At 37.7% G+C, this 14,703-nt stretch overlaps 1 protein-coding gene and 1 long non-coding RNA gene across 2 annotated transcripts; one reads left to right on the top strand and one right to left on the bottom strand.

Annotated features, from left to right (window-relative positions):
* Positions 1-643: 643 nt before the first annotated feature.
* On the bottom strand, positions 644-1,889 carry LOC148720059 (uncharacterized). Its single transcript, XR_015993009.1, has 2 exons — positions 1,438-1,889; positions 644-1,346 (listed from the first exon to the last, which is right to left on the bottom strand). It is a non-coding gene; the product is annotated as an uncharacterized LOC148720059 (long non-coding RNA).
* A 466-nt stretch (positions 1,890-2,355) lies between these two features.
* Positions 2,356-13,692, top strand: LOC111326812 (uncharacterized). Its single transcript, XM_022930893.2, has 9 exons — positions 2,356-2,417; positions 4,861-4,929; positions 5,420-5,483; positions 6,166-6,222; positions 6,434-6,554; positions 9,643-9,714; positions 11,882-11,953; positions 12,568-12,639; positions 13,035-13,692. The coding sequence occupies exons 3-9, from the start codon at positions 5,441-5,443 to the stop codon at positions 13,108-13,110; spliced, it is 513 nt and encodes a 170-aa protein (XP_022786628.2). The 5' UTR covers positions 2,356-2,417; positions 4,861-4,929; positions 5,420-5,440; the 3' UTR covers positions 13,111-13,692.
* The last annotated feature ends 1,011 nt before the right edge of the window (positions 13,693-14,703 follow it).

Here is a 14,703-nt window from a genome sequence, read left to right as displayed (position 1 = left end):
TCATAATTTCAACTTAGTTGATATTACCAAATTAAATTGTCCCCAAGTTGAGAACGGCTTCCATCGTTTTTCACAGGAATTGACAAATATTTCAAGGGAAAAACTGCATGGCATTCATATAAATACTACATGCAAAAGACGAGTGATTTTGATTTTGTTCAGCTTTGCCGAAGATTTGCGATTTTGTTTGATCCTTGCACGGATCTGCTCTTAACATTCCCGACAGCTGGGTAGCTTCAAAACCGAACAATAAATATGTTAGGCAATCATTGAAATGTCTAAATTGAAATTCAGAATTCATAAGTGCATGCTGAGTGGTTTTGAGGAGAGTTCCATTTATTTCCTCTCTCCTTAAAGGATTGCATGTAAGCTAGCCTGTTTTTAGCTGTATCTTCAATTTTTTTAGCCGTGTCTACCACCGATATAACTCATCAAGGGTGAGAATTGAGCTATTAATTAAAAATAAAAGTCACAAGTATAAATCGAAAATGCAAAATTAATCAAAGTTATCATTGGCTTAGTCGAAACTAAATCAACGATTCGTCTCTCAGGCATAGATATCTAATGGATACAACATCCACTTTGACGTTTATTTTGCCTTCTCATCTTTGGTTTCCTCTAGCCGCACAACATACAAACGGACTTCTTCCATAAATATCCATTTTATTGGTGCAGTGTTTCTTTTAAGAGCGACCGTGATTGATTGTTCACGTCGGAGAAATTATTTACAGATGAAGTCAGTTCCTCCGAAAGACAAAATTTAAAAAAAAAACAACAACCTGACTTCCCAATCAACTGCTGTTTTAGTTTTACAAATGTTTCTGTTTCAACTCTTCGAATCAACAGAACCTACGGCACTGAATTACGTCGTTGAGAATCAGCTTTTGCTTTGTTTTTACCACTGCTTATCTGCACAACAGACACGATCTTCCTATTCGGTGACTTTGATCTCATATTCTTCCTGCGAAATGAACCCTCTACCGCGGCTGTTATCGTCCAATAACTTGCTATTTCTCTTCACTAGCTTTTTCCTGGAAGTATGTTCAATCGTTTGCACTGTGATGGTTGGGGGGAAGTGTTGTAAAGCATCATGAACCTTCGTACCTTCTCAAAAACATGGCAATGACATTCTTGTTTCTATCGGTGTGACGTGTGACACTCCCGCTTAACCCTGAGTTTTCTCGTCTACATGTCCCTTCCGTACAGGAAAGCGAGCGTCTAAGGGTTTAGAGGCTTTTGTGCTCTTCGGCAACACCAAAGGACGAAGTGGAAAGCCGGTGCCGCGTAGCAGGACGTCCTACGTCATCTTATGGCTCCATTTCCTTGGTTGTCAAGAATCGAAACACCTGAAGAACAAATTGTCTATAACGTTTGTTTTTATAAAAATGGAGCGCAGGATTTGCGAGAGAGTTTATCTAAGGGACGATCTCTGCTCACCGAAAAACCGCATAACTGCGAAAAAATGGCGAAAATGGGGCCGCAAAGGAGACAACTAACAAATGAACCGTAGCGAACAGTAACTATCAGCAGGCACACAGTGTAGGCAATTTTCCAATCTCCATGGTGACGAATCAGTTTACATCTTCAAAGCCAATGCCCGGCCGCGGCTTCGTGCTTCCATCTGTTTCTCGGTGTTTGGAACCCCTAATCATGGAAACACTCGCACTCGTTTTTGATATATTACTTGAGGAACTTCATATTTCGGATGAAAACATATTACCTAAGTGGCTTATTCGTCAGCTGAAAATATTCGATTTATAAAAAGCCTCGCGCAGCCTAAAGCCTGAAATAAGAAAAGGGTATTCTCAGCAGGTATTCCCTTTTCCTTGCTTTATGCCATTTCTCTTAACTTTAAAAGATGCCTCATGCCGCCATCGAAGAAAAGACACTTTTAAATTACCCTGAACGGTTTGCGAATCAGTGTAGTCAACACAAGCTGCTCTGCTCATATAATGTGGCAAGTCTACTTAAATAATTAATCAGTGGACACAACTGATCTATATATTAAGCGCCCAGTTATAACAGACAGAAGAGTAAAGATCTAGAACACTTTTTTAAGGCTACCATACAATACGAAATTTGCACTTGCTACAGCACTTGAGTTTATTGCAAAACATCAAAATCATGCGTCTCCTAAAACTTTAGTGCATGTCTAAATTTACAATTAATAAATCTAAGTAGCTAGTTCATGCCGATGTCGAACAAAAAACACTTCTTTAATTACACCGTTCGGTTGCTGAATTATCACAATCTTAAAAGAAAGGCGAGAGAGCACAGGCTGTTTGAGATTCTGAAAAAATATAATAACTAATGTGCGTTTGTTTATACTTTCAGTTGCCTGATGATAAGCAGCTGTCTTGGTGTGGTTCTTGGTTCTCTGTGTTTGCAAAAAGCAGAAGTGGAAGATTACAGCTTCTGTAAGTTAAATTACGTCCTTTCTTTTTTCTTAGATGGTGAGAAACGTACTCATTTGGATGGGACCTGTTGTTTAGATAAAACAAAAGAACTGTTGATTTGGTAGAAAAATTCATTTTACCGAGCAAACTGCATTAACACCAGAAGTAGCTGAGTGGCTGGTAGGTGAAACATATTGTCCTGCCATTTTCAAGGGAGAACATTTAAGGCAAGTAAAATTGCAACGATCAAATCCAAGTCACGTTTTCACAGCCAAAGAGCGTTAAAAAGAAACTAAACACAAAGTTTATAATCCGGATGGTGAAAAAGATAGACTCAGTCTCTTAATCTGAGAAGAAATTGGAACAAACGTATCTTATGAAGCCGAAAAAAAAGAGACATATGCGTGTACGCTTACGCTAAGCCGCCCGAAAAAGTTCAAACTCTATATATTCACTTCCGAACGGTTTTCCCTTTACGCACGGATGCCATGTGTATGCCGTGCGAACGGATTGGGCATCCGTTTGAACGGCTCGGGCTATCCGTGCGAAAAAAAATTGCATCCGTTCAAACGGCTCGGGCTATCCATGCGAAAAAATTTGCATCCGTTCGAAGGGGTCGGGCTATCCGTGCGAAAAAAATTTGCTTCCGTTCGAACGGCTCGGGCTATCCGTGCGAAAAAAATATGCTTCCGTTCGAACGGCTCGGGCTATCCGTGCGAAAAAAATTTGCTTCCGTTCAAACGGTCGTATTATCCGTTCAAAAAAGTCATGATTAATTCACTCTAGCCGTTCGCAACTTGGTCGCTCGAGCAGGAGTCACTTTTTGTAAGCTTTTGCGTAAATTTTGTAAACTAAGTACGACAAAATTAAAAATTTAGAGAAATCTTGAAAAATGTTTACTTTGACGCAGACAGCAGGAGACACTCTTTGCATTCTTGCATGCGTAATGATGCGTGAATTCACACGCAAGGCAAAATAATACAAAATTTCTACCAGTTCAGTTTCCCTGAATTTGATGGAAATGTCTTCTAAGAAATATAACCTACTCTAAGATTTTCAATCTGACCAAATACAGAGAAGTTCTCGTTGTATCTTCATTGCTTATTACGCGTACAGGAATGTCGATGTGATTTTAACACTAGTTGCTGGAACGATCTGAGGGTACGCTTGTTGTCTTGACTGTAAACGTGGAATTAGGAGTTACATCTCTAGCGTGGATTAGTATATAATTTTGACATTTTATATATCTTAATATCGCGTCTTTTGCTTTTAGGCTTATTGTTGTTTTGTGGTTAGATGTTCTGAGATACTAGCGCACAGACAGCTGTCGTTTCTCCGCGGCAAAGGCAATAAAAAAATTACTCTTGAAACTATGAATTACAACGCAGATCAGGATTTTCGAATCAATCAGTTGTCCTTTATTAAAAAATGATCGAGCTGTTCGTTCTTATAAAGCTGCAAAGTCGCTTGTTCCAGAATAAGAGTATTACGATTACGATTATTATCTTCGGTCGTCTGGCCGATCGACCGCAGCGGTTCAAAATTAATTATTAAATTTTTATTCATTCGTCCGTTCGTTCAACCACATCCGTTCAAAAATTTTTATCAGTTCATCCACTCGACTGCATCCGTGCAATTATATTTTGTCAGCCGTGTATCCGTTTGACTACACCCGTTCAAAAATTTTTGTCAGCCGTGTGTCCATTTCACTTTATCCGTGCAAGAATTTTCTTCATCCGTTTATCCGTTTGATTTCATCCGTGCGAATAGTTTTTTCAACCGTGTTTCCGTTTGACTTCATTCGTGAGAATATTTTCTTCATCCGTGCATCTGTTTGGCCGTTCCGTTTCAAACGGCTTAGCTATCCGTTTCTCATCCGTTCGCTTGCCGTGCTTTCACTGGCCGTGCGTTCATTCCTGAGGAACGTTTTCGCGTGAGAGGTCACTGTCACACGTGTTTTGAAAGGGAAATTTCTAAATGATTGTAATGACATCTCATTCTCCTTTTTTGTCATGTATTACTTCGCAGCGAACCGTTTATCGTAGCTTATTTTATCCTGGCATTGAGTATCGTGTACTTTGATTATAGCGTTCCTTCATTAGCTTCAAAAAATCATCTTGTTTAAGAAAAAAAAAAAAACAACAACAACAACAAAAACAAAAAACAGAACAAAATCACTTGTAGTAGAATTATTACCCAAAGTCCTTGTGAAGCTCATGTTGATCCTGCTTTTAGAGAATTACAGATTATAGGGTCTCCTTATATTTACTTCAAACTGGAAAACTTTTTCCGCGATATATTCCCCTTCGAGTTATGATTAACTTTAAATTTTTAGCACATATTTTGATTAGAAACAGAATAAAAGGGAAAAAAATCTATACCCAAGAAATATAATTATGATGTTCTCATTGTTTAACTTAGCGGCTAAATCTCTACACTATTTGATTATATCATTTGTATACAGTTTCATCTCGGGCTTTCGTCAACTGGAAATAACTTTCAAGAACCGACCAACCCCAGGCCCATCAAAGAGGTGTGAGTGTGCATGGAAAAACTTACCCTATTGCTTTTTCTTTGTACTAATAAAAGCCAACATATAGCTAACGGACGCTTCACTGCATGCATGCAAAACTCTCTCAACTTTTTGTGCTAACGTACAGCAGTTAATCAGGTATACCTAACTCGGGATGGCATAGGTTTTTTAGCGTGTGCACGGTCAGGTTTAACAGATGGTTCAAGCCACTTGAACGGTTGGTACTCCAGTTAGTTTGTTACTAGTTAAAAAGGGTTGACTGCAAAGTAATCTAAGAGACCTTCGATGTAGTGGACAGATAAGATTTGTCAAGAGATCCTTGATGTAATGAATAAATAAATTACGATTGAAATCCTCGATACCTTCTGAAACAACTGAAAAAGCAAAAGAAGCCCTAAGTTATGAAAACACGAGTATACAACAAGTTAAAAAATTGAAAACTCGCCGATGAGAAATTTTATCGATATAAATTTATCACTTTTTCCCCTAGGCCCAGAGGTCGAACGGAGCAATGTTATCCAGCGGCAACATATGCGTTGTTATTCTTTGGCTTTGTATGTAACTATTCTTAAAACTGAACACCATTTCATTTGTCCTAAAGGCATGTAATTAATTAAGACCTGTGAAGGATTCCATCCCTCGTATTTTGTTAGGAGCACTAAAATAATCCCTTTTTGGTTTATGTAAACTATGTAATTACCTGAGGAAGTCCGAGGAAACCCTGGTGTGTGAATCGATCAGCATATGAAATTCGATGCAAGGTCTCTCATAATCACCCAAGGAACACTAGTAAAATCAGGAAGCACTGAAGTGAAAACACTGCTGGAAGTTCGATTCCTGACCATGTCTCTTCTAAATTGGATAATTGTAGAGCACTGCTTTATGGCCTCTCTAATTACATGATAAACAAACAGTCGATAACGAAAGGGAGAAAAAAGTGCTACAGCAAGGTTTGTCCCCCATCAAAAATAATATTTTCATAATTCGTGTCTAAATTCCTTGATTATAATCTTTTAGATGGTCCGTAGGTGTCATGGAGATCGATTTAGTCGATTTTAGGTCTATAGATATGAGAATTCAATATATCTATTTGCTTTTTGTTATTTTTTGTTATCTTTGATATGTTCTTGTCGCTGCTTTATTTTACTTCTGTTTTTTTTTTGTTGCTGTTGTTTTCGAATTTAAAAATGATAACATTAATAACCAATATTCATAATTTCGGTTATGTGTCTGTAGCGGCAGTAATAATCACAATGGTATCATGGGCAGACAGTACCGAGAAGTTGAATTTTGGTAAGTGCCAGTTAAATGTAGATATCTTTATTTATGGAATTACAGAATTTTATGTCAGTGGATTTCACTTGGAACTTTGTCGAGCGCAAAGATCGGTTTTGCATGAGAAATCTGCTATAATTTTATCCCGGTTTGCTTTTCTCTTAATTTCTTCTCTGGTATCAAGAAGGATATTTCCTGCTGATTATATATATTTCTCTCTTTTTATAAGGATGCCCAGATCAGTGTCATTGTTATCAGGAAAGGAATATACCCATTGTAATGGCCAACTGCTCTATGAGTTTGCTGACCTCTGACTCTCTGCAGTTACTGCCACAAAAGGTTTTCTTATTGTGAGTATCTTTTATACACTTTTTGCTATTTGTGGGGGGGGGGGGGGGGATATTTTTGCCAATCTATGTGTCAATGTTCCTTTTTTAACTCCACCAGATAAATTTTTTAATAGGAATTTTGGAAAAGAATTTACAAAAAGTGGTTGTTTTTTTAGTTTTGACCCAAATACTATACTTTCAAGGTCCCATATCATTACTTTGTATTATTATATAGTAAAAGAAAGAAATAAACACAATTGAGCTGAACAAAACCATATAAAAAAAAGAAACCAACAAAAAAATTATGAATTATCTTCTTTAAAGAATAGGATGGCCAAACTTTCAAATTGAAAATTCACACTTTTGCTCCACATCTTGAATTGGCTGTATAAGTTGCCGTGTGTACTCCAATCCATGGCAGGACTTTTTTTTTAAAAAACACGGTTGTCATTGTGGCTTTTACGATCGGTCGGGTCGATTGCTCCTCCACTTTTACTAGTGTAACGAGCTAAATCACCATAGAATCTGTTCGCCTACTTCATCATCCCCCTTGTGACACCACGTAAAGATACTTGGAGCCTCTTCGTAGTCTTAACGTATCTTTCTTTAATAAACGAATGAAGGCAACTCTGAATCTACTTGCCACGTGCTTACATAGTGAGCACTGAAGGTTTTAAAACTCCCATTATTTCACTGGAAACTACCTTCAAATGCCTTAGTGCGGTCATCTCCTCCAATGCCGGGGCCCAGATAATATTCCAGACTGGGTCTTGCGTGACTTCGCTCCTGAGCTCGCTCAGCCCGTTCGTTGTATCATCAATTCCTCTATTAGTCAAGGGACTTTACCGGACACTTGGAAATGTACAAACATCACCCCTCTTCCCAAACACCTCTTCCCAAACACCTCTTCCCAAAACAAAGATAGTTGAGGATGCGGCGAAGACTTGAGACCTATTTCCTTGACACCAACGTTATCAAAAATTGCCGAGCACTACGTCGTCCATGATCATGTGAAACCAGCAGTTCTGAAACGTTTGGGACCCGACCAATTTGGGTGTAGTCCAGGATCGTCCACTGCGCACACATTGATAAATCCGATGCACAATTGGGCGCAAGCAACAGACGGAACGGGCAATACCGTGCAGATCTTTGCATCCACTATAGAAAAGTCTTCGATCTGATAGATCCCAGCCTCTTGCTATCGAAACTCTCGACCTACAACATCAACCCTTACATCATTAATTGGATAATAGCCTTTCTTAAAGATAGGAAACAAAGGGTCAAACTTGCACATGATTGTCTCTCAGAGTGGGGATCGGTCCGAGCAGGAGTACCGCAGGGAACAAAATTGGGACCGTGGCTATTCTTGGTTATGATAAACGATTTGAAAGTTCCAACAGCCAGTGATTGTATAAAAAATATAGATGATACGACAGTGTATGAAATCATGAAATATGTAAATATTATGGCTACCCTATTGAGAATTTGGACTTAATTTATCAAAGTTTGATTCTTTCGGTTTTTACATATGCTATTGAGGTCTGGGGGTGTGCTTTTTATAGTAAATATTTAAGTAGAATTGATAAGCTCTTTGCCAGGTGTTATAAGCTGGGTTACTGCTTAAAGCAACACAGTATCTTGGATATCCGTTGTAATAGAGATAAGAAATTATGGCAAAGGATCTCTTCCACCAACACTGCGTTGAGCGATCTCTTACCTCCCCAGAGAACACGGCAGTTGAGAACTAGGTCGCATAATTATATTTTGCCTAAGGTTCAGACAAGCCGTTTTAAATCAGTTTTTATCAATAGATGTCTTTTCAATAGTAATTAATACCTTTTCTTTTTCATTATTCATTCTATTCATGTTAATTGTTGCACGTCTGTTTGCACAATAATTCTTAATAAAGAACCTTATTATTATTATTATTATTATTATTATTATTATCATTATTATTATTATTATCATAAACAAGGGTGGCCCTAGCAATGCTCAGTCTATCATAAACGAAGTAGCTTGCTGGTCAACATTCAACTCGTTTCAACTCCACCCAAAAAAATGTAATGAGCTAAGAGTTTCCTTTGTGCGCTCCCCTACTTCATACGATCTTACAGAAATTAATGGCTCTAAGGTTAGTACCGTTAGTGTCGTGAAATTACTGGGTGTGTATTTTCAAGACAACCTCAGGTGGAACACTCACGTTACTGAGACGGTTAAAAAGGCCGCTAAGCGCCTTTACTTTTTAACCCAGTTAAAGCGAGCTAAGGTACCATCACCAGAATTAGCAAATTTTTACGTTTCGTGTATTCAATCTATCTTACTTTATGAATGTCAGGTCTACCATTATAGTCTCCCCAATTATTTGAGCTTAAGTTTAGAGCGTGTCCAAAAGAGAGCCTTGAAAATTATATACGGTTGTGATAATCACTATAGAGAAGTGCTTCAGATGGCAGGGTTGAAAACCCTAAGGGATCGGAGAGAAGACCTTTGCTTAAAATTCTTTAACAACATTGTCTCCAATCTTTTGGATTGTTTATACCACTTACTGCCTTTCGATAACCGAAATCAACTTATGGAATTACGACGACGCAGACCAGTTAGAGTTTCCTTTAAAACAAATCGGTTCAGATATACTTTCATTCCAGCAAGCGCAAGACATTTTAACTAACATTAATTATAATTGTATATGTAAATTAGTTCCCTTTTGGGTTTGATTTTATTGTATAGTTCTCCTACATAATTTGTACACCTTTGCAATTCAGCTTCCAGCTGCTATTAAGGTATCTTTTAATAAACGTCTATAAACGTCTATCTATGTCTATCTATTAGCTTACGGCGCATACTCAAAACCGCAAAGAAGCGGAATGCGTCGATGTAAAAGTCGACGATAGCAAGGTATTTTGGTTGCGTACTGTTTTTGCTCCGATCGTTTACTGTGACTTTTAATAAATTTTAGGGCGCTTCCTTTTAAAGAAGGCAATCGCATATCTGTGCATTTTGTCCCATTGTTAGGCAATACGTGACCGCAGGAAGACTTAGAGAACCCTGAATCCCCGCCCTAATTGTCTCGTAGATTTTATATGGAGAATCATTTTATTTTATTTACTAGGCGTTTAGAAAACAGTGAGCTAAAGGAGTTGCCGTGGAGGTTTCTAAAATGCAATGCAGCGCTAATTGCACTGTAAGGAGGACCCCTTAACATATTATTTTCTCCACCTAAAGTATGTATTTATACTTCTTATAACTAATCAAAGGAAACTGCGAATAAGTCGGGGATACATTGCTATTGAATGAGTTTTGAAGACAATTAAATTCCAATGGGGTAACTCCAGGATACAGTTGAAACTACATGGTATTGCTTTGAATTGCTGGGGTGATGTTGGATAAATGGCCAGAATTCACATTTTAGCTATCGGTCAGTACAAAAAGAGACTGAAAACCGGGTACGAAATGCAGACTAGGTACAAAATACAGACTGCAGACTTCAGATTGGGTACAGAATACAGACTGAACATTTTGAAAACTGTTATTTCGTCTGATACATGATAACATACGTCATCTTACAACTCACCGAGTGTCACGCAATCGCCTTTTAGCAATCACTTTCATGATCTTTTGCACTATTTCGGAATATTCCTTGCCCGTTTCCTCGCATATTTTGTTTTTAAAAAAGTGGTCACTGAGTTCGGTTTTTAATAAAGCGGCCAAAATCGTTCTCAAATAGAATTTCAAACCATCGTTTAGTATTCTCATTTCGCGCGCGAGATGTCAGTATTGAAAAAAGAAGATAGCTTTTGTATGTGGTACGAACTCTTCACCTTTTAAACCGACATGTGTATATTTTCATTTTGTTTTACAAAAATGTGGACTTAGACCAAAAGTGTACCTTCTACTTGATATATTTTTAACGTTCAGGGGTGTACACACAGTGATTTTCACAATTAAAGTTTGCGTAGTCACCAAACAGATGAGAGGTAAAAACCATCAGAAAAGTAAACAATTGGCCAGTCACGAAAACAGCACTTCGATTTCCCCTGTAAAAATTCGCCGGTTACTCATTTTAGCGATATATCACGATATAAATACTGACGGCTCGCGGTGAGAAGAATGAAGGCATGAAATTGTTTTTAAGTACGATTGTGGCCTGGACGCGTTGTTAAAAACAAAATATACCCGGGAACGGCGAGGAATATTCCACAATAATGCATATCATGGCGAAAGATGATCGCGGAAAAGTGATTGCATTAAGCGTCTTCGGCTCCCAGTGAGAAGAATGAAGGCTTGAAATTGTCTTTAAGAACGATTGTGGCTGGACGCTTTGTTAAAAACAAAATATACTCGGGAACGGCGAGGAATATTCCACAATAATGCAAATGATGGCATAAGATGATCGCGGGAAAGCGATTGCATTAGGCGTCTTCACTCATAGTTACATCTTCAGTCTTTCAAAGACCTTCGACTCGGTTACACATATGCTAACTGCGATGAGTATTTTAATTAAAATTGAAACTCCTTCGAAGAAACGTCGAGTTAAATTTTAACGTCGCAGTATTACGTCGGATATGTGATAGAGGCGTTCCCGTACAATTTCGAAAGGTCGCTATCAATAGGCCATTGCAGAAACGTGAGAGGACTGGAAAAGAGTGTGGTTATTTTCCGTTTGTTTGAAAAACTAAGATATTCAAATGAAAGATCAACTAAATTTGAGTGTTAAGCAAGAATAGAAGTATTTAGAGAAGGAAAATGGCAAAATGACTGAATTTCAAATATCACCTAAAATAGAGAGTTTGTATGGATAAGGTAGTAGACAGGGCAAAAAATTTTTTAAGGGTTTGTATGGAATTTTTGCAACTTTTGCAAGGCTCCAATTTGGACACTTTTCCGCTGAAAACTCTCAAACTTGGCTGGGTAGCTTTTCATTCAGTAACATTTCAGTTGAAATGTTTAGATTTTCAATGTAATCAATATAAGGAACTCGTCCCAGTCCTCTCACGTTTCTGCAATGGCCTATTGGTCTACCGTCGACATATTGATTCGTTTACATCTGAGTGAGTGACACATTTACATATTCTGCCCCATTCTAATAGTCGTTTCTACGCTTCGCGTACCCACAACTAAAAATGAAAGCCACACTGTAAAGTTCGAAAAAAATTGCTGCATTTAAGTTCATATAGCGGTATACAACCGAAATTAAAACAAAAACTGAATTTATGACTAAGAACTTATCCATGCCATTATTGTTTACTGCATTTTTGTAAGGTATTGTCAAGATTTTTATGCTCCCCTGCTTTCACTTGATTTATATTTTGCTAAGAAGTAAAGCAATCTGGTGGTAATTAATTTTACAGAAGTCTTGAATACAACCAGTTGGAGCTTTTGCCAGAAGACGCGTTCAGTAATTGCATTTATTTACAAGTACTGTAAGTATCAGGCCTTTATTACTTAGTAATTTGAATATATCAACAAAGTTGAAATAGTAAATTGGCCACCGTTACGATTATGAAAGCTGACGTTTCGAGCGTTAGCCCATCGTCGGAGCGAGGTATCGGGACTTTAATTCGACATGTTAATGTTTAGCGTAAATGGATTTTTTACAAGTTCTCAGTCGAGAGCAAGTGAAAAAGGACTTTTACCCGCCGTAAGTGTAAAACGCTTTCGAGGGGCATAACGTGGATCATCACACAAGCCATTAAATTTTCTGGTTTAGACCAGGAAACAGTGACAAGTAACGAGCGTAATACCTCGTGGTATATTATGAGAAAGTAATGCGACATACACACAGTTGGGAATTTTAAATTATCTTATAGCTTTTTGTGTCTATAGATGAAAGTACACCGCACAGAATAGTTATGATAATGAAACGCTGGAAGGAATTAGATATGGCGTCAATAGCTAAAATTTGGATAGAAATATCTTGCATGGCAGGATGAAAACTCTGTAAAAAAAGCATTGAATATACAACCTTTTTGTTCGCTAACTCGCTTTATTTTCCAGAACTGACTCTCTGCAATACTTACTTATTTCATATTGATAGGATTTTAAACCACAACCATTTGAAGGAGCTCCCCCCCAACATCTTCAGCAGCTGTACTAAGCTAAAAGGAATGTAAGTAAACACGTCTTGATGACCTAGTCATGAAAATGGTTCTGGCAACGCAGTACTGGAATGAAGTATCATGGCTTGTCTCATGATGTGATCACTCTCGCTGTCGTGAGCAGTGTTCTTCAGGCAGGCGTGCTTTCGAAATGGCGGTGGTTTCTGTCTCAATGATTCGAATGTCTCTGTTTATCCTTTATTCATAAAACTCTATCTTGCACGAAATTATGTACCCTATGCATTCATACTCACCTTTGTTGACTGCATTTTTCGGTTATTTCTAGTTTAGTCGTAATGTAATCTGTGCTATTATACAAAAATTAAGGCGCGTACGTCTCGATTTGGAAGTCAATAGCGAATTAATTATTTTTCCAGTAACACATGATTTCATCTCATCGTGATAGAGTTTTAAACAACAACTATTTGAGAGAGCTTTCTTCGAGCACCTTCAAAAGGAATACGGATCTGACAGCTTTGTAAGTAAAAATTAAAAGTAACGTCTGTACTCAAGCTTATCTCGGTTTCCTTGGCATGAAGCGACGAAGAGGTTACCCACAGCACTTCATCAGCTTTCCCTGGCAATTTGCTAATTTGGGGTGAAGGGAAGTAATATGAGAGTAAAGTGTTTCAGCTGCGCATGTCCAAGAACACAACACAATCACCTCTCTTTCCCACATTTCTTTGTATTTGCAAATAAGCGTACAAGAGCTAACCTCGACTATAAACTTTACCCGAAAAGAGCGGTTTGTAATTGTTACAAATATTCCTTCTTCATTCGCATAGTGGGGAAATGGAATGGCTCGCCAGGATACTTTGTACACGCCGAATAATTGTCTATTTCTAAGAGTACACTTAAAATTCATTTCAATATTTTTTGAATATTTATTGAATTTATAGCCATTAAGTTTTATCTTTTGTGTTTTTTTTAGTTGGGGAAATTGTTTTTATACAGGGTTAACCTCGCGATTTTCCCTTTTCAGGAAGTATTTTGTATTTGTGTCATGACTTCCTGAATAAATGTTATGTTATGTTATGTTTGTAATAAAGACATTGACTCGGCCAGTGGCCTGTTTCCGTAAATTCCGGTAACTTATCGGACCCGAAGCCTGTAAGCAAGTTCTAGCCATTTTGTTTCTTTAGCTGATGAAGTGAATTGTACAATTTCAAAACTTTTTAAAACCCCATCTTGAATAGAATCAGAACAGGACAGGATTGGAAAACAAGTTTTAGCCAGAACATTCTAAGATGCTTACCCCATCCCTCAGTTTCTTTGTTGGACACAGTTATTGGAACTGACTAAAACCACATGCTAAAGCTCTTGATTTAAAATCCACATTTCCCATAAATCAATTACTCTCTCTAAAAAAGAAAAAAGAAGAATCAAAAATTGGCTCTATTGTAAGAAAGTAGAATTCAGACTGAAATCACACATATAGACCTACCTATCTTCCCTTTAAGAAAGTAATAGAACCGTTATGCATTTCTTCCAGCTATTGTTCCTGCCGAGTTAGGTAATACTCATCATAACAAGGCCAAAATTAACATAAAATGAATTATTCTCTCGAGGGATTCTAAAAAGTTTGTCATTCCTCAGCTCTGCCCCTGCAGAGTTTTTAAATGCCTCCATTTTAAATAGCATACGAATTGTTTGCTAGGGACTTAAGGCACAATCATCTGAAAAGCCTGCATACCATTCTCTTTTGGAGAAACACCCATCTTCAAACTCTGTGAGTTATGGTTTGTCTTGTCAATTTTGTGGCTAGTAGTCATCAGTCTTATAGACTCAATCAGGCAACTTAAGCGCTAAAAAGCCTGATACACCGTTTCTCAACTGGTTGTATCTAAGAGACTACACACACACACACACACTCACACACACACACACACACACACACACGCACACACACATATATATATATAAATATTGTAGTACACGAGGGCGGACAACTTCGAGCTAAGAAAGACATATACTCAAATAAAAAGTCTGAGAAAGTTTAATAAAATACGTTTCGGTCCGAGACCTTCATCAGTTGTAATACAATGACTTACAAATTCCTTATATAGATTTATATA

Source organism: Stylophora pistillata, chromosome 11 (assembly GCF_964205215.1).
Source record: "Stylophora pistillata chromosome 11, jaStyPist1.2, whole genome shotgun sequence".
In the NCBI taxonomy this organism is placed as follows: Eukaryota; Metazoa; Cnidaria; class Anthozoa; order Scleractinia; family Pocilloporidae; genus Stylophora; species Stylophora pistillata.
This window is presented reverse-complemented; position numbering and strand designations above follow the sequence as displayed.